Source organism: Cyanistes caeruleus, chromosome 2 (genome assembly GCF_971803275.1).
Source record: "Cyanistes caeruleus chromosome 2, bCyaCae1.hap1.1, whole genome shotgun sequence".
Classification (NCBI taxonomy): Eukaryota; Metazoa; Chordata; class Aves; order Passeriformes; family Paridae; genus Cyanistes; species Cyanistes caeruleus.
Window position 1 is genome coordinate 51993529 of NC_141702.1, and position 19635 is coordinate 52013163.

General features: G+C 37.7%; 1 protein-coding gene across 3 annotated transcripts in view; it reads left to right on the top strand.

Annotated features, from left to right (window-relative positions):
* Window positions 1-19635, top strand: part of RNF217 (ring finger protein 217) — a 63530-nt gene that overhangs the window by 34366 nt on the left and 9529 nt on the right. The window contains exons 3-7 of one of the 3 annotated variants that reach the window (XM_086876957.1): window positions 2731-2895; window positions 10234-10435; window positions 17551-17622; window positions 18234-18276; window positions 18510-18582. In XM_086876957.1, coding sequence (XP_086733083.1) covers window positions 2731-2895; window positions 10234-10435; window positions 17551-17622; window positions 18234-18276; window positions 18510-18537 — 510 coding nt within the window. In that variant the 3' untranslated portion in view covers window positions 18538-18582. Of the gene's footprint in view, window positions 1-2730; window positions 2896-10233; window positions 10436-17550; window positions 17623-18233; window positions 18277-18509; window positions 18583-19635 lie in introns of those variants that run through there. The other 2 variants (XM_086876956.1, XM_086876959.1) reach the window with 2 other exon arrangements.

The following is a 19635-nucleotide window of genomic DNA, read 5'->3' on the forward strand; positions in this document are numbered from 1 at the left end:
CAAATAATATTTGACTTCTTTCAGAAAAGCAGAGAAAAAGTGGAATAAGAATGTGAAAGACTGCTGTAATTGCTCTGTTTCTTAAGCACAGGGGCATCACACTGCATCCAAAACCATTTGAATGGTTTTAGGGGGTTTTTTTGCAGCCGCTAGTTCCAAGAAAAATAAGGTTCATAGCTACTTAAAGGGCATAGTTTTCTTTGCTTGCTTCAGTTATGCTCAGGAAGCATTGAACCCACAGAGAAGTGAAATGGCCCATTTGAAACACAAAAACTATTTACAAGTTCAGTTCTGAGGAAGGTGCTGTCTGAGTGACAGGTGGAAGAGGAAACTGGTAGTGAAACATAGAGTTCTCACTAGTTCAGTTAGGGCCATTTGTGGTAAGAAATGTTATTTTTAGTTCCTGCGGTTACAGCCTCATCCTGTACTTCAGTACTTCCTGATTAATATGTTTGGAAACACCTGATGTCAGTGTGTGTGTGTGTAAGTTTAAATATGTATCCTGGTGGCTGCTGTATTGCTTTCACTTATGTACATGCTACAGTAGAAAGATGGAGTATGCAGTTGATGTGTCACATATTCATCATAAAAAAAACCCACAGAACTTGTGTTTGGAATTAATGTTGCCTTTCTTTTAAGGAAGAAGCTTTAACTTGCAGCTTCCTGACCTGTTGATTTGGGTTTGTACTTTTTAACCACCTTTTCAACACCTCAAATGTCTGAATACTGCAGCTAATAAAAGTTTTCAGGTTGTAGAACACTTACTTGTGGCTACAAGCTGAATCTTTGGTTGAGACACAACAAATACGGATCCCTACAATATGATGCTCTCTATAATCTGTCTTCCCAGCAGTAGGACACTGTCACATGTGTTGTTGAAAGACATAAACTTAGTGCTGGGAGGGAATGGGGAAGAAAAAGAAAAAAAGAAAGATCTGGAGATATGAGTTAGGATAGGTTAGATGAGTGTCTTGTGCCTGCTGGTTTTTAAAGTATTGGAGAAGTATTTTAAAGTATTGGAAACAACCACTGCTCTGTGTTAGTTTGGTTAGTAGCAACATATATATTCATTCTTTAGGTTCCTCAGAGGAGGAAATTTCCTTTCTGTTAAACTGGTTTTATTAGGAGAATTCATCTGGGAAGCAGAGATGCAGGTTAGTATATTTTCATTGATTCAGTGTCTTGGCCACTGGCTCATTAAATTTGAGACTGCTATTTTGTATTGCTTTTGTTTTATACTTTATCATGGCCTTGGACAAGTTTTCAGGTAAAAACTAACAATGTTTGTAATCCACATGTTTCAGTCCTAATGTGTTGTTTCCCTTTAAACAAGATGTAGTGATTGTATGTGTAAATAATTTTGGCTAGCCCCAGCAAAATATGTAAGGGAGATCAGAGCACCTACTTTGGACTCTTAATTGTAGTCAAGGAAGCGTAACACCAGTTGTCATGACTCAACAGGAGGGCACAGCAGCTGGTGGGAGTGAGAAGTTGAGAAATGTGTTTCAGGGATTTCACATGTGACTACACTCCAGGATGTATTTTCCTGAGAAGCACCCCCACACCATGCATGGTCAGCACAGATGTTTCTGTGGTTTGGTGGTGAACCAAGTCTGGACGCAGATATAACCAAAAACCCTTGGTTTGGCTGGTTGAATTCCTTGGTCCCATCCATCAGCTGGGTACAAAGCCAGGGCAGTGCCAGACATGGACTGCGGCTGGAGATGGTGTGCAGGGCTCAGCAGTTGCTTGAGAGACTGAGATGTTTTGCTGCCAAACACAGCAGAAGTGAACATGTTGCAGGAGCCTGGATGTGCCTGAGTCCAATGTGGCTTCTAGTTCTTGCTTTCCTTAGTTGTGATCCAGGTTGGAGGCCTGTCTTTTGTCAGATAAGCAGCTGCAATGTGCCTCTGTTTATGACTCCTGCAAACACAACAGCTGCCTTAGCTTTTCATAAAAAAAAATAAGCAGGCTCTGGAAGAGGACGTGATGACGATGGTACCTGTTTGACACAATGATTTAAAACTGAGCAAGTGGAAAGAATAGATCCTTTCTCAGTTTGAATATGGCTTGTGGTTTTACCATTAGGTGTGGTCTGTAGCAAGTGGGCTGTTTGGCACAGCCTCAGCTTGCCTTGACGCAATCAAGAGCAAAAGGAGGTGCCTGACTTCCCGTTGGTAGTTGTGGCTCTTGGATGAGAGCCTTGCTCATGGCCCCTTCTCCCAGGACCATTTCTAATATAAGCTTCATAACCCATTCTGAATTCTGTAGAGCCCTTCAGAAGACCAAGTACTTTCTGTAATAGCCTTGGCAGTGCAGTTTATTCCTAGAAAAAGACAGATCCATTGCACTGAAAACTATCAGCTAATTTTTAGGTGTTCTCCCAAATGTATTGGAGGCAATTAAATAAGCTTTCTGGATTCTGCCTTTTGTCAGTTGAGGCACACAGTCACTTTGGGAAATAGTACCTGTGATTAAACCAAGCTACTTGTCCTTCATTTGATTGAGGCCTTTCCCAGCTTTAACAATTCTGTATTTTCTCTTGTTTAAAAATGAAAAGAACAAGCTAACTTCCACAACCTCTCATGTTTTTAAAACAGAGCCTCCAAAAGATGTTAGATCTTTGCTGGGCATCTGCTCTCTCAATTGAAGAGCAGTGGTTTTAAAACAGGCTTTCTAGTTGTATCAGCACCCAGCTTGCAAATGTGTGGTGTTTTCTCATTTATACAGATCCAGTGTCCATCTTGCCAATTTGTCTGGTGTTTCAAGTGCCACTCTCCCTGGCATGAAGGCGTTAACTGCAAAGAATACAAGAAGGGAGACAAGCTGTTACGTCACTGGGCCAACGAAATCGAACACGGGCAGAGGAATGCCCAGAAGTGTCCAAAATGCAAGGTGAGCTGCTCTCCCTTGGCTTGCAGGTAGTGGCTTCAAACTGTTGAAATATACATTTAATTTTTTTAAATGAGACTTTGTAGCTTCTGCTCAGCATTGGAAATGAAATTCACACTTGCTGTGCAGTTTCTTGTTAATGACCCATTGAGAAAAACAGGTCGGATTTTTTTGCTGGTTCCTGCACTGATTCTGCAGAATGTCTGCAGGTAAAAGAAATATTACGGAAATTACTAAGAAGGGGCTTTGATGTATGCTTAGAATCATAGAAATGTTTGAGTTAATTAATTACAGAATGAATTAATCCTATAATAAAACTTCAAAGAAATGTAAAGCTTTAGGGAAATACAGTGCCCTTTTTCAGGTTTTCCAGAGAGTTTGAGTATATTCAGTGTCTGAGTAAGGCTGGAAATACTCTGTCAACAAGTTAACTAAGGGAAACCAAGACTTGGCAAAACTGTAATTGTAGGATCAAATGTTACTTCTTCACAAGCTGTACCTCAAGGTGGGACTTCACAGGCCACACCTTGAGTGCTGTGTCCAGTTAGGGGCCCTTCACTTCAAGAAGGACGTTGAGGTGCTGGAGTGAGTCCAGAGGTGGGCAACAGAGCTGATGAAGGGTCTGGAGCACAAGTCCTGTGAGGAGTGGCTGAGGTCCCCCTTGAGTCTCCTTTTTAGCCTGGAGAAAAGGAGGCTCAGGGGGGACCTTTTCATTTCCTACAACTGCCCTAAAGGAGGCTGTAGCCAGGTGAGGGTTGGCCTCTTCTCCCAGGCAACCAGTGACAGGACAAGAGGGCATAGCACCTCCCTGCACCAGGGGAGGTTCAGGCTGGACATCAGGAGGAATTTCCTTGCAGAAAGGATTGTTAAACATTGGAATGGGCTGCCAGGGGGGTGATGGAGTCACCAGCCCTAGAGGTGTTCAAGAAATGACTGGATGTGACAGTGATATGGTCAGGTGGCAAGGTGTTGATCAAAGGTTGCGGTTCATGATCTCAAAGGTCTTTTCCAACCTAGATGATTCTCTGAAGTCTTTCTCATTACTCAACACTGAAATGCAGCTCAACACCCTAAAAATTTCATTGATCCCCTCAAAGAAATGAGAAGTATTTCCCATTACTCAAATGAGAGGCAACAACTCTGCACACCCCTGCTGCAGTTGCCCTTAGTGAAGGCTGCTCTTAAATTGTTTACTATTTTTTTCACAGCTACCAACAGAGTAGTAAGTCAAAGCCAGACTGTTTCGTAGAAAATGGATATTGAATGGGAAGATTTACTTATAAACATACGAAGTATATGTCACACTTGGAGCCTTACACTGTGCAAATAAGAAAATGTTCATCAGTTTATTAAGCATCATATTTTGGTCTTTGAGAAAGAAATGCCTGTGATGCCATAGCTTGAAATTGAAAGACTTCAAAACACTGAGGAAAATTGGAAAGCTCTGAAATCAGCATCTGGTTGTTTACCCTTCTTCCTGCACATGTGTGACCTAATAACAGAGTTTTTGCAGCTTGCTTTTTGGTAAGAGTTGTTAGGTTTGAGTCAGTTCTAAAAATGTTCACTTTCTGGGAAGTCTTAAAGTAAAATACTTAGTCCCTTTTTGGAGTGGGAAGAAGTATGTGTTTTGATTTTAGTTGTTTGACTTGTGTCCAGGTTCAGGACATGGTTCAGGTTTATGACAATGGAATTATGTAACTTGAAATAAATTGTCCAAAAAATTAATAAAGTGGACCAAGCAAAAAAATATGAATGTGGAAAAACAGGAGTGGTAAGAAGGCAAGGTCTTAAGCTGGAAAGAGAACTAAAACTGCTAAGTCTAACATTTAGCCTGAACTTAACCTGAATAAGTTAAATTTTAAAATGCCACGTTTAAATATTGAAGTCTTCTCACCATCTCCAAGAGAAAAGGCTGGATGCTTGGAACTTACAGGGCTCGTTACTAATTCTGAAGCATGAAGTTGCATGAGTTTGGCTGCTAATTTAAAAAATACTTGAGGTTTCTTTTCTTAATCAAAGAAAAATAAAACGTCCTACATGGTAAGAGGCAGTATGGAAACTTAAGAAACTAGCACAGAAAAAGGACCTCTGTTAAGTCTGTCCTGGTAATGTAGCATGTAATTGAATATCGAAGAAGGAATTCAACCTTTTATTAAACTGTGTTGTTACCCTGACTTGATACTTTCTTTTCTTCAGAGGTAAAAAAAAGTTTTCTGCCTACAATCTAAAAAATGTTTCTCTCAACATACTGTTTATTTTTAAGTCAGATCTATAACCTGCAAGTAATCAAAAGTACCACTTGGCTGGCAGTTAGTTCAAAAAATACATCTTTGAGTAGTTAAAAAAATATATCTTAAGTAGTATTCTTCATCTGGTCTTTTGTAGGTGTTTGGCATGTGGGGATAAGCATTCTGACAGGTAACAATTTGAAGTCAGGGGGATTAGATCTAATACTTCTCTGCCTTTCTCTCCCATTCATCCCTCCCTCCAAAACCTGTATATGAAATAATATTGAATCAGATGATAATCCTATTTCCAAATAAAATAAATAGTGACAGAGAAAATAATTAGTAACACAGGATTTGATTTATCCATGTTCTAGGTCCACAGAGGCAGTGTTTCAGGTGAAAACATACTTTATTTTTAACCTCTTTCATATTTTGGTTGAAAATTTATGGCATCCAAAATTGGAAAACAGATTGTGGGAAAGTCAAATTGTGCCTAAAGATATCAGTATTTCACTTTTACACTAAACCTGAAATTAATGGAAGTTAAAGGTAAAAACTTCAGTAAAGTAACTGTACCTCTAACTTAAGTAATATGTAAACTTACTGTTAACTTCTAAAGTGTGATACTGATTACAGTGTAAACTGTGACCATATTTTACAGATAGCTTCTGGAGATAATTATTTATACACACAGACACATACACACTCAGACTCTTTTTAGTTGTACCATGGAGAAATCAAATGCATTATCTTGTCTGGGCATGCAGGTGAGAAAATCTAAACACACTTACAGGGTATGTGTATACAGAGGCAGATCCTCAGGCAAATATGAGTATTTCATATCAGTTTGGGTAAGTGATTTGTAAGAACATAATCTTTTGTAATGCAAATATAGTGGGGACTGTTAGATAAGCTTAAACTTGATTACTTTTTCCTGAAGTTGGATACAGCTTTAGTGCATCTAATAGGAAGAGCTTATATTTACCTGGTCTCTCCAAGATGTGTTTACATAAGATAATAAAAATGTTACACACTGTCCAAATGCTTAATTTTAGATTCATGTTGTGACTGTGTGTCAGTATGGAAATATGAAAAAATGTTACTTTTTTTAAACTGTATCTTAAATTTCTTTTGACTTTTTTTTTCTTTTTTTTTTTAATAGAGCCTTTTCCAAATTTACAATACACTATTTTGAGAGTCAGTTTAGACCATTTTTCTCAACAAGACTTGTCCAAAAAGTGCTGGTCTTGTTCTAAAGCAAGTTGGCTAATAAGTGCAAATTTGCTGCATGTTACTGGATGCCATTTGCCAAAATCTATAACTTTACTTGTCTTTCTTCAGTACAGTTTTAAGGGGTTATTTTTTACAATTTCGTGGTATGTTTACAACAAAGTGCTTTTCTTTCCACAAGTGTTTTTACAGTACAGCAAACCAAGGAAATACTCCATGTTGGTGTTACCTTACCACAGATTTCAAATGCAGCACTATCTGAGGAAACACCACATAGCAGCTGCATCTTAGAAGGTTTTGAATGGCAGCAGAAATTTAAGAACAAGCATGTCAATGCAAATAAAGAAGTGTGTACTTATTATCTGTTCTGATTCATATAAGCATTACCAAATAATTCAAGGCATAGTTTTTGGAAGCACTCTCCATTAATTAATTAATTAATTGTCATCCTCTGGAGGGAGGAGAGTCTTTATTTGTATACAAAGGGATAAAGCTGTGCAGGTTTTCTTTAGGGGTGGAGTAGATGTAGCCAGTTATCCTCAGAACTCTTGGCAGTGATTTTTCTAGAAGATTTCTATGAGAGGGCATGTAACATGTAGAGGGAGTAAAATGAGGGTCTGAAATAGCTACTATGCTACTTCAGTTGTCTACTTAAGACTCTGAACTGGATGTGTTTGCCCTTGGTGTGTAATTTTCTCTCCTGTTGTTCTGGAAGTTATTGTTGGGTCTCTGAACAGCTAAACCTTCCCCTGTAAGGTGAGTGTACATCTTTGGTTTTGAACAAGCCGTGGGTGAGGGATGAAGGCTGTAGCTTTGACTGAATGCATGGAGGCAGAAACTGGGCTTGCAGTTGCTGTGCTGCAGGGAAGCCTGCAGCCACACGGCACTGGGCCCTGCAGAGCCGCAGCTTCCCACAGCCAGCGGCATTCCCGGCCCCACACGTTCCCCCGGCTGCGCCATGGCGCTGTCAGTGGAGCAGGAACACCCGTAATAGATACCTGAGCCATCGGCGATTGCTTTCTCAACCTATAGATTTGTAATCCATCTCTGTCAGTGGATTATCTGCAGGGCACGGAGTCATGCCCATGTGAACCGGAGATGAAGCTGATCTGCTGAGATGTCATGTCTTAGGTTTGAAAGCAGCCTGAGCAAATGGTACAAAGTTCACCTGGCATTGTCAGTCTGCAAAACATGTGATAGGGAGTCCAGTCCTGCGTCTAAGGTTTGTGGGGGTTTTTACTTTGTTTTTTTTTCATTAAGTCTTTACTCACTGGAAAAAAGGCAAGTTTTCGCAATAAAAAGGTATAGGCGAGTACAGCCGGTTGTTCCAGATTTACAGCATTTGAAGATGGTTATATGTGCAGATGAGTATTGACTAAAATATTTTTATGGTTTGCTTTTTGAAGAAGCAAACATGAAGTGCATGTGGTTACAGTAGTTGTCTGTAAGAAAATAAATCCTTATCAACTTCTTTTATGTTTCAAAAGGACAGTATGTCTGGAGAATTTAGGGCAGAAACAAGTAGATTGACAAACTGCTCAGCAGTAATGCATGACTTAACTGGAGCAGGGAGGCTCCTAGGAAAGCATGGGTAGAAGGATGGCAGCAGTTTCTATGAGGTGGATATTTCTGAAAGATATGAACGGTAAAGCATAAAAGGCTATTGCTAGCATGTCCTTGAAGTTCTTACTACCAATAAAAATTAACTTATTTTTGAAATGTGAAGTAATTTTGGTTTGCATTTAGGATTTTTATAGAGTCCAGGATTATACAGAATTACAAGGATGAATGGTAACTTAATTGGGTTCATACATTAGAGAAGAGAGAGGAGACTTCAACAGTCTTAATTCAAAAAGAGAATAAAGCAACCAGTTAATTCTCATTAGTCACAAAATCTAGTTCCCTCATTTACGTTTTTAAGATGGAATCAGCAGATGAGGACAATTACCCTTTAAATTACAAAAGTCTGTAATAGTTGCTGTGTGAGATTGTCCCTTGAAAAATTAATTAAAAATAATTTTTAAAGTTAATTTGTCAAAACACTTTAATTTGCTATTAAAATTCCTTCATTTCAGCTCAAGTTAATCTGAGAAATTACAGTAAATAAACAGTGGCTCCATAAGTGGGGTCAACATTGTTTTTCACATGTAACCTGAGATGTAAAAAGTTGAACTGACAATGTAATGTCCCTTTTAAAAAAAAACCAAAAACAGTGTGTGTCTTTTTAAGTTATGCTTCTTGGGTAGATTTCTCTTTCCACTTTGCCTGCTGTCAGTGCTTAACTGTGAAATTTTGAAGTCAGGGGGCTTATAAAGCTCGTCAGCAATGGTGTTTATTCAGGTGCTTTTGGAAAACAGACACCTGTAATACAACAGAATTCCTAGGGGTAGGGGAGGGTGTTTGCTTGATCAGACAAATTTTAAGTCTACTAGAATACTTGCCCACTAGAAAGCATTGTTTTTAATAGCACAGTTCTATCTTTTGTGAATGTCTTTCCCCTCTTTTGTATAAAAGCAGCATTTGAAAGCATAGAAATGCAAATCCTGAGGTCACTACTGTGGCACAGGGATGCTGGAAGTATCTGGAACTACTGTTACCTTTGTAACTCTTTTACCAGGAGTACTGGAGGTGGAAAGCACCACTTTGTTACACATATAAAGTGCCAGTTTTGGTAGATGTTTGGGTGAGCAAAGTGAGAGCCCAGATCACCCCGATCAATACCAAAGAACAAATGCATGTGACCCTCTCAAGAATGTTGGATAGCCCAGGAGTCATGAGCTTCTCTGGAGCTTGCTGAGCTTTCAGTGTCTCTGGCTTGTAGGGCACCATCGTGCTATGTCTTTGCCTGTACCTCCCCACAAAAAAAATGTGTAGGTAAATATAAGAGTTTCAGGAGGCACTGATTTATCTGTTGCAATTTTCAACAGGTGAAACTCAAATTGTATGTAATGGAAAAAAGTATTCCCAGGGAGGATGGTGAAGCATGGTGATTGCTCAAAGAGGCTGTGACATACCCATGCTTGGAAATTTTTTTAATCTAGTGGGATGAGACCTGAAGCAATCTGATCTAGCTGGAGTTATCCCAGCTTGGAGTTAGGGGTTAAAATAGATGACCCTTGAGCATCACTTTCAACCTCAGTTATTAGGCTATCTACCATTCCACTGTGGAATGTGGTCTTTGAATGCATGATGAGGAACTATTTATGCAGGCAATCAGTAGAAAGATGGCTGTAGAACTGGGGCAGCCCTGTTTGATGCTGTACTGTGGGTATCATGAAAGCTTGGTATGATTTTTTTATTCCACATACAGTTTTATAGTTTGTGGATTTTTTTGTTTTTCCTTAAGAATGAAAAAGCATCCATACTTCTCAAATCACGCACTGTAACAGCAGTGTCTCTCTGGTGTTTATTACAAAATGCCAAATCAATTTGTGATGGAAAAGGCAGTGGAGCCACAGGTGGCCTAAGAAGGAAACCCATCTGTGGAGGGGTCAAACAGAGTTCATAACTATATTCACTGTGTTGCTTTTATTTTTGATAAAGTTAGGTGCTAACACATTTACCTCAGCAATAAAATCAAAATTTCAGTAAGGGCAAGTATTCTCATCTGATATGAAGAGTATTTAAACAAAACAGGAGGATTAGGTAGGAAATGGGAATCTGGAAACAATAGAACTCACATTTAATGCTCTGAAACATGCCTCAGAAAACCGTTATTGTCTTAAGCCAGCTGCAGTATTAATTAATGCAAATGCTGATTTAGCAGGGGGTTACTTGCAGCTTCTTTCATCTGGCACATGAACTGCCCCTGGTAGTGGCCACTTTCCTGTGCTTAAGAAGGAGGGAAAAATAATATTTCTTTTTTTTCCTTCTGCTCATACAGATCCACATCCAGAGAACCGAAGGGTGTGACCACATGACCTGTTCACAGTGTAACACTAATTTCTGTTACCGTTGTGGGGAGAGATACCGCCAGCTCCGCTTCTTTGGAGATCACACGTCAAACCTCAGTATCTTTGGATGCAAATACCGCTACCTCCCCGAGAGACCACATTTAAGGAGATTAGTGCGAGGCTCTGTCTGTGGTGAGTGGATTAATGCTCCTTGTGGAGAGCTGCACAATGAAGTGATTGGGGGGGATAGGGCAATTACAGTTAAATTAAAACTAGTGGTTTAAAGGATTGGATGGGCAACTTGTTTTTCAGCTATTCAGAAGGTGGCCTGTTAAGTATGTTTAAGTATATGGCATTTTCCCTTTTTAGATGAACTGTGTATGATTAAGTATTGTGTCCTCATCTGATAGCTTTTTTCCTATTTTTTTTTTAATAATACATAAGCAAACTGGAAGAGTGCTGTCAATATGCATGTCATTGGCTGTGTTCATTATTCTGAAGGTATATTGGAGAAATGGCTCAGAGGAGGAATCTTAATTAAATTTACCTTGGTGTAAGTCTTTGAATAAAGTGTTTTTTGGATTTGAACCTGATCTGAGTTAAAAACTCAAGGTTTTCCCATATAAATAGGAGGGCACTACTTTAACTGTTAGCTTTAGTTCAGATAAAATCAGCTTGAAACAAAATACAACTTATATACGTTAATTTTGCTCACAAAAGTATGATACCAAAAATGTCTTTTTATTAAACAAAAAGGCACTAGTAATTTGCTTTTGAGCCAGGTAGATATCTGTCTCAACATACAGAAGCACAAGATAATAAAGTAGACTAGTATATTATGTCTTTCATGTACGTGAAGTTCATTGTAGTGAATTTACAGCATGTGATGTGAACTACGTTACAGGAAATAGATGTATTAACTGTCAAAAACTGTGAATCTATCAAGGAAAATAGAACTTTTCATACTTTGAATGAAGGCATAAAAAATGGAGATGACTTGTAGTTCCCCTAGGATGCGGAAATGCTTTGAGATCGATTGTAGGGGGAAAGGCAAGAGATAGAACATATGGGGAAAAAGCAGACCTGAGGTGAAAACATTACTCCTGAGCCAGACATGTTCCAGTAAGAAAAGCTAGGTGGTTTCCAGAGTAATGTAAGAATTGACATACAAACTCATAGACCTGGTAATAAAAATGCCAGTCATGCTGCTCTGCATTGTGGCAGGTGCACAAACCTGGAATGCTTGTTTTAAACAAGTGACAGTGTGTCATGCAAGCCCATTAGTTTGATCTCAGGGGCTTGCAAGGCTTTGGTAACCAACTTTGAGAGAAGTGATTTAAAGATTCAGAAATAACTAGAAAGGAGATGAAAATTGAAAATGATTGGAGGTGCCTACTCTGAAACATTTGGTAGAGATGAATGAATACATGAGAAGATCTTGTCTAGATGAAAGACAGTGCTGGCATTAGGGCACATGAATATAAGCACTCATTAATAAATTTAGGCTTAAACTTTAAGAACTGCTTTAAAGCACTTAGTAAGATTTCAGAAGGGCTTTTAGTAATAGTCACAATGGCAAACAGTGTAAGCTGTTTTTAAATAGATCTTGTTATATTTGGTGTAATTAGTCTCTGCTGTAGCAACAGATTGTACTCGGAGACGTTACCAGGTCAGTGCTGCTCACATGCAGAATCATGGGTAACCTTATTAGAATCATAGAATAGTTTGGGCTGAGAGGGACCTTTAAAGGCCGCCTGCATTGAGCAGGAGCATCTTCAACTAAATCAGGTTGCCCAGAGACCTGTTCAGCCTGGCCTTGGATATTAAAGCTCTATGGCAGATATGTGCTCATATTTACAAGGTCACGCATAGAGAAGGTGTAAGATATTTTTATTTTCATCTCCTATTTGCAAGTGTACTTGTGGTTTGCATTGATTAATAAACCAAGAAATATTAGCAAAGCTCAAAGCCTCAGATTATATTTCTCTTAAGGTTTTTTGTTACAAATTTCTCTCCAAAACTCATTCTGTCATATAATGTGATTTCTCACAAGAATGGTCCTCATCTGAATAGAGACAGAGGTATCTGACACTGTCAGCACCTGTAGTAATTGCCCACATTTTTACAATAGCTTGTTAACACTCAAGTTGACAATAATTCAAAGAATTCTTCATCAGTACTTATGACCCTAAATCTGTCATCGCTACAGCTCTAGATTTGAACATTGATCTTTATTGAACTTTATGAATAACTACCAAAATACTCCAGAGATCTAACAGAACTCACATGTGAAAATAAAAAATTAGAATCTTCAGAAATTTGCATCAGATTTGAATTTGGGAATTAAGCTCACAGCTCTTCTTCCATTGCAGTAGATTTTGACTATGACTTGCATGTATGGGCCAGTCTAGGTTTTTGTACTTTTTTCCACACAAGTGCATGTGTGGATTTTCACATCTGTTTTTAGAAATGCATTATATTGCTGTAAGACTGTACCTCCTGGCCTTTAGAAGAAGATATAATTACAAACTGTGATACAGTTTACTTGTGGATTCTGCCACTTTCAATGCTGGAAATTTGCTAGGGTCATCTATCTTTGTAAAACAGAATTCAGCAGAATTGATCTGTGGCTGTTAATTTGGCTTGTATAAAGGTCTGCCTTAGTGAGTCTGTCCCCAGAAATGGTCAGTTAAAAATAAGATCTCACTCCCTGTTTGTTTCCAGTAAACATTGCTTTAGATGCTTTCTCAGTAAGGTTTGCAAATCTGAACCTTTGCTTTATAACCCTCAGTGAATGGATCCTTCACTAGTTTTAACAGTTTTTGGATTTTGGCTTCCACAGCATTTCTGGTAGAGGCTCTAGGATTTCACTATGTCATGTAGAGAAAGTCCTGTTGTTGTTTCATTGATTCCTAATAATTTCATTGACTACTTTTGTTATCATGAAATTGAGTAAATAATAATTGCTTGCTGGCCTTTTCATATTATTCTTTTACAGACTGTCCGTCAGATTCTACTTTGTCATGATATTTGATTTCTTTCTTTTGTGTTTTATGTGTTGAGCACAAGCTTACTAGTCTTAATCACTTAAGATCAAATTTAAAACCCAAAAATGTTGAATTCCAGTTGGGGATCAAGCCCAGGCTCAGGAAGGTCCCAGTAAATATAAATATGTAAATACTTTATCAGGCATGAGAGGAGCATTATCATCAACAGGTGTTACTGCACAAGCCTGGGTTTTGGTTCTGTTCTGAAAGTCAGCAGAAGAGATGGTAGCAGAGATGCCATTAAAAGCATAGCCTCTTACCATGTAGTAAGAAGCAAAGGCTGAATTTCCTGTAGAAAAACACCTCTGCGAGTTAGCTGAGTAGTGGAAATTAAAGGAATGTTATCTTGGCTATCTGTGGGAGACTGGTGAGGTGTTGCTAGATATGTGGGGGTTTTGTATGACTTTATTTTATTGCTATGGAGAAGAAATACTTTAATTAATGTGACTTTGTAGCTATGTGGAGTGAAGGGTTTTTTGGGTTGTATCTAAAATCTGGCTAGGTGGAATGTGTAGAAAGATCACCACATGGCAGGCTGCCATGCTGTCATGATTTCTGTTGAGAAGCAAGTGCATACAGTCACAAACTGCTCTGCAGTAAAAATTGGGGAAAAGCTTTTATGGCACCATAAATTTGAACATACTTTTCTTCATAAACCAGCTGTTATGTAAAGGTAATGTTATGTAAGAGTAATAGTAATCACAGGGAGAAACCTGGGAGCAAAAGTGATGTCTGACATTTCTCTCCCTTCTTTAGCCAGCACGTTTTTTAGAGAAACTGTCCTGTGACCAGTACAGTCAACTGCAATTATTCTTACTGTTCCATTCCAGCAGACTTAGAGATTTCATTCTCATTACAATTGTTTGACTGAATTGTTGAAAGCAGAATGGCTGGTTATAACTGGAGTCAGTGGTGAATTATATAGGAAGGAAAAGTGTACTTAAGTATACTGAAGACACCACTGGAATACTACCTGGATTCCGTTGATGAATTGTATTCAAAATCACTTGCTAGGTACTTCATGGATCTGTAACAGGACACAAGATGTAGTGAAGCTATTCAAGCAAATTAATATTTCTTGCCTGGTAACCAGCATTTCAGATGGGATTCTGAAAGCAGGATGTTTTCAGATTTGACTGATGTTTACTCCTGTCACAAGCATAGCACAAGGTTCACTACATGTAAGCATGGCTTTGAGCCTTACAGAAGACAGCATACAATTCTGTGATCTAACCTTCATTAGTAACTTCATATTTTAGTTGGTCTGACTTGTAAGAAGTTGTCTCTATATGCTTGGTAAGACTCTTTAAATACATATGCAGACTTTGATTAGAACTTACGTCTACATAGATACTGCTGTTTTGATTTGAAGCAGACATTTTTATTGTCTCTGCTTAAACTATTATGATATTTAGACTTAAAAGGTAAAATTTAGTATTTCTCATATGTTAGTGATTAAATCTGTTTTATAAAACTAATTTATAAATTTTTTATGTGGCAAAGAATTCTCTAAGGATATATGGGTGTTTAAATATATTACACTAAAACCTGTAATTAAACCCAAAATTAGGCAAGGAAAAAGTATTCCCTCATGTTTCCTGAAATACTTTGTTATTTTGCAGAAAAACGTAGTTCTCTATATCGCAAATAAGACAACCTCTCTGAGACACCTGCAAATACAGTTGTTATACAGCCACAATTGTCTACATCTTCATGCTGGACTATCCAGTAGAAAAATTGTTTTCCCATTAATTTGAGTGCAATTGTAAAAAGGTTCTATTTCAATTTCTTTTTGTTAAGTTACCCATAAAACTAGCTTTGGATAACAGCAAACTGGCTGTCTTAACCTACTGCTGAGATCACCACATGGGCTAATGACCCAGGATTTTACTCAGCTCTGAAGCAGGTGTTACATTTGCTCTCTGTGCTCTGTGTTGGAGCTAACAGATGTAGGACAGTGTAGTGCCTGCAGCAAGCATCCTTAGTCTCAGTGACATTTCTTGGTGTGTCATGATTCTCTCCATGATTAAGAGCCTCATAATCCTTTGAACTATTACAAATGATGTTTGTCAAACTGGAATTGGATATAAAGTAGTTTTAAATTCTGACATGTAAAACTGAGCATTTTGTAATTGTTTTGTACAATGCAGATAAAAATTATTGAAGCAAATAATCCATAACCTACTATTTTGCCTGTGATTGCTGCTCTTTGTACTCTTCCTGATGGCAAAATTTGCAAGCCTTGTTCACCTCTTGTTGTTTGTTAGTTTTAGTGGACAAAGATAAGGAAATAGTAACGATTTAAATGTGACAGATATGCAAGTAGAAAAAGTATTTGTTTTGAAATTTGATCTTTAAAAATAATGCATTGATAACCAAAAGAAGATACAGTCTCATGATGATGAAAAGTCATTTTTTTCTATAAGATCTTGTAACTACACAATACTTGTAACTTCATATTCACTGGCAGAAGGAAAGACATTACTCATGCTTTATTTCAGCTCTGAGTTTGTCAAATGTAAGTAAACAAATTCTTGAATTAGCTCAGGAACTGTTCTTTGTGTCTGAAAAGAAGTTATTCCAATTAAAGACGAGCTCAGCCCTTCCCATAGACTCTGTTCCTGCATACTCAGTCACTAGCTCAGTTATTTAAGTTTTTAATAATTTTGGTACCAAACATCACAATTTTTTAGTGTTTCAATTACATGGCTATTAATGAAGTAAGGAGTCCAGTCTATACCTTAAGCCTCTAATCTTTTACAAGCTTTACTTGAAATTGTTGAAGGCTCTGGTAATGTTTTAAGATGTTTTTAATTTCTTATTTTTGGACCTTTCCTGAGGTTTTCCATCACTTTTCATTCATTTTTGTGTCTACACTTGAATAATGTATTTGACAAGTTCTGTGTGTATAGAACATAGCTCAGTGGAGTCAGGAAGGTATGCCATTAGGATGCCTAGCAACTAGAGTAGTACAAATATTTGACAATTTTTTTTTCTTCTAGGAATTAGTGTTTCCCACCCTCAACACTCCAATGAAATTTAAAAGCTATTAAAGCAGAGCAAGAAAAAGAACAGTTCATTTAACTGCTGTAAATATTTCCAAAATATCTAATTTTTCCTTCAGACTGCTCAAATTAGTGTCTCAGGTTATGGAAATGATTACTTCATTGTTGAATGAAGTAATCCACTTACTGAAATCTGATATGAGTGATTTGGGAGAGGGAAGGACAAGGAAGCGAGAAGTAACAACCTCAGTTTTTCTCCCCTTCTAGAGGTGGTCTTTCAAACACATACCTAACTTTGAGAGTTGCAGAATTTCAAATCCCTGCTCCAATTGCTGGTATATCAGTAAAAATGCCTGCCCCTTCTACATTTTCAAACAGCTCATTTAAGTGATGTCTTTGACCCAACTGCTCAGCCAACAGAGCCAGGGAGATTCTTCCATTCAAAGTGTGCAATGCAAGGAAGATAGCTTGGGTTCTGGTTCAGTTTCAAATTCACTTTTTCAGCAAGACCCCTGCCTTCATTCTGTGGACTTCTACAAATCATGAACTCATCAGAAATAAAGAATATATGAACATGCTTTATTTGTTCATGTTCTTACACTCTAGCGAGTATGCTGCTCAATATCACTGCACTACTCATGTAAGAGCCACAACATCTCCTTATAAATGTAGATCCGAAATAGACTTGGCTGGGGTTTGACTCAGACCTAAATCACAGCTGTACATGAGCACTTCACTGTAGCCTTTTAAAGAGAGCAGAAATGTATTTAGAGGTGATGGTCTCATCACCTTGAGCTAACCTAAACTTTCCAAGATGCTAGTTTGCTTGGCATCTCTCCAGGCTGGTTGCTGTGCAGTAGGATTCCAGAGAAGCCAAATTATAGTAGCTTTATAGCTATCACGTTCCTGTCGATGCTTGAGGGATTTCAGAATGGAAACAGAAATAAATGCAAGCTGTTAATGTATGAAATAAGCTGTGCTCAGAGAGTTGTGGTGGGTGAAGAGGGCAGAGAGAAATGTGTGTAGGGAGCTGACAAAGGGAGTGTGTGTGTGTTAGGGAGCTGTGTGATGATTAGCTCCTGGCTGAATTTGTAGGATGAAACTACAAATCTAAATCATATTTATAGAGGTAAAAAAATATTATTTTTAAAATAACAGATTAAAATAATTCCTGATATTGAAATATTTATGAATTGTTGGAAAGGAAAAAATAAAAATACCTTCTTTGAACTATTTAATTAATTTTGCATTTCAGCTGGAAAACTGCTCATTACACCCCTAATATTGGTTCTGGGACTGGCACTGGGAGCCGTAGCTGTTGTAATAGGTAAGAGTTACATATATGAATTAATCTAATCTTGGTTATGCAGTGGCTTTTTCTATATGACATCTCAAAGAAATGGAGACAAAGTACAGATTCCACTGTTTTAGTATTAAAGATGAGTTTTTTCTAAAATTTTTTTTTTTTTTTAAATTTATGCTTACTAGCTTTATTTTGTTCCCATTTATTTGGTTTTCCAAATAAACATCTTTAACTCCTGTAGATAAACTAGCAAAAGTCCAGAGTAAATGTAAATTTACTTATTTACTTAAATTAAATGTAATCCTGGGGGCTGACAGACTTGTACCCAGCCTTTAATCACCCCACAGTTTTATGATCTTGGCCATGTGTATGACAAGATTTTTAGGGAACTAAAGCCTAGTCCTAAGAGCTCACCAGCTTGTAGATGCAACAGCAACAATGCAGCAAATTGGGATGAGTCAGTCTCAAAACATGATCCAGTGCGATGGCTGCCAAATTGTATTCCATCACAAAAACTGGTATTGTGAACTCACTTAATTACAGTATCAAAGCTCTGTTAGTGTGGTTGTATTAACATGGACGCAGATATTTTAGCAAAACTGTTGTTTGCCTGACTTAGCTGAGTTTTCCTGCAGAAACAGGACTTGCTGTGACGAGAAGAGGTATCAGTTTGCTCATGTGAGTGCATATCCACCCTTTATGTTGGCAGCAATGTCATTCAGGGGTCATGCTGCTTCACAGCTTCTCATCAAACTGCTTATTCCACTGAGAATTTGCAGTGAATGCCCAGCCCTGAGGTATACTGGGATGTGGCACTTTATTTCTGTATAATAAAGCCAAAATACACCAGGATAGTTATATTAATATGGTTGTAAGTAACCAGTCAACCTATAACCAAAATACTATTACAGCTTTTCTAGACTACATCTGGCCAAATAAGGAATATTGCTGTAATTTCTGTATTTAGACCAAACATCTTCACTGAAGAGGGTGAGCGATGTCTATCTTAAATATTCATTCTATTCAATAGCATTTTTATGCCAAAATTTTAAACAGTAGAGACTTCTTAATGCCAGTAAATCCTATTTTGGTCTGCAATCTGGTATAATCTGTGGTGGGGAAAAACACCCACATTTTTGATATACTAAAAATTTAGAGGGTTTTGCAGTGATGTCGTAACAATATTTGCAATAATAATCAGAATGCCATTGAAATTTCATCCTAGGCTTGGCTGAATAAGATACAATCAAGGCCAGCAGTGTGGGCAGTTCCAAAAACATTGATTATTTATAGAAAAGTTTTGGTTTTGAGGTAATTGGAGGAATATTTGCTGCCAACCACTATTAATCTCAGTTACATGACTGAAAACCATACTGCACCGTTTACAAGGCTATTGAGCAAAGCAAGAGCCTTGTGATTGTAGTAGTCTTTTGTTCTATGTTGTTACTGTAGTGGTATCAGAAAAGAAAATCTTTAGCCATTTCAGTCAGCTGGTGGAAAGAAAAAGGGGAAAATGATACTCATTTGGGTTTGGGAGAGTACAAACTATTTGACAAATTATTTTTCACCTGAATGATAGTGATGTATTTATTTATTTTTTGGTTTTACAGCTTTCTTAAATGACTTTTAAGAATAAATAATTCCCTATCCAGGCAAGGATAAACACTTGATATTAGTCAAGATAAGCATTTTTTATTACTTCACAGTAGACAAGGGCATTCATAAAAATAAATAAAAAATTAAACTAAAACGTGCTGTCTCTATTGCATGTGAATCTAATTGAAAACTACTTTAGTTACATCAGCTTTGAATTTAGATCTAAGAATTTCCAGAGTGCTTTTAAAAGTTTTATGTTTGTACCTCATACCAAACAGCGTGGTTCAGAAATTAATTTTTCAGAGATGAGTGTAGGGTTAGCAGGAATTTGTTGTAATGGAAGGAGTAAGGAAGGAGTAAGTGGCTTAACTCATTATCAAAGACACTGTTTGTTGAAGGCTGGTGTTTTTTCTGCTGGTCCAAATGCCTAATCTAAATTCT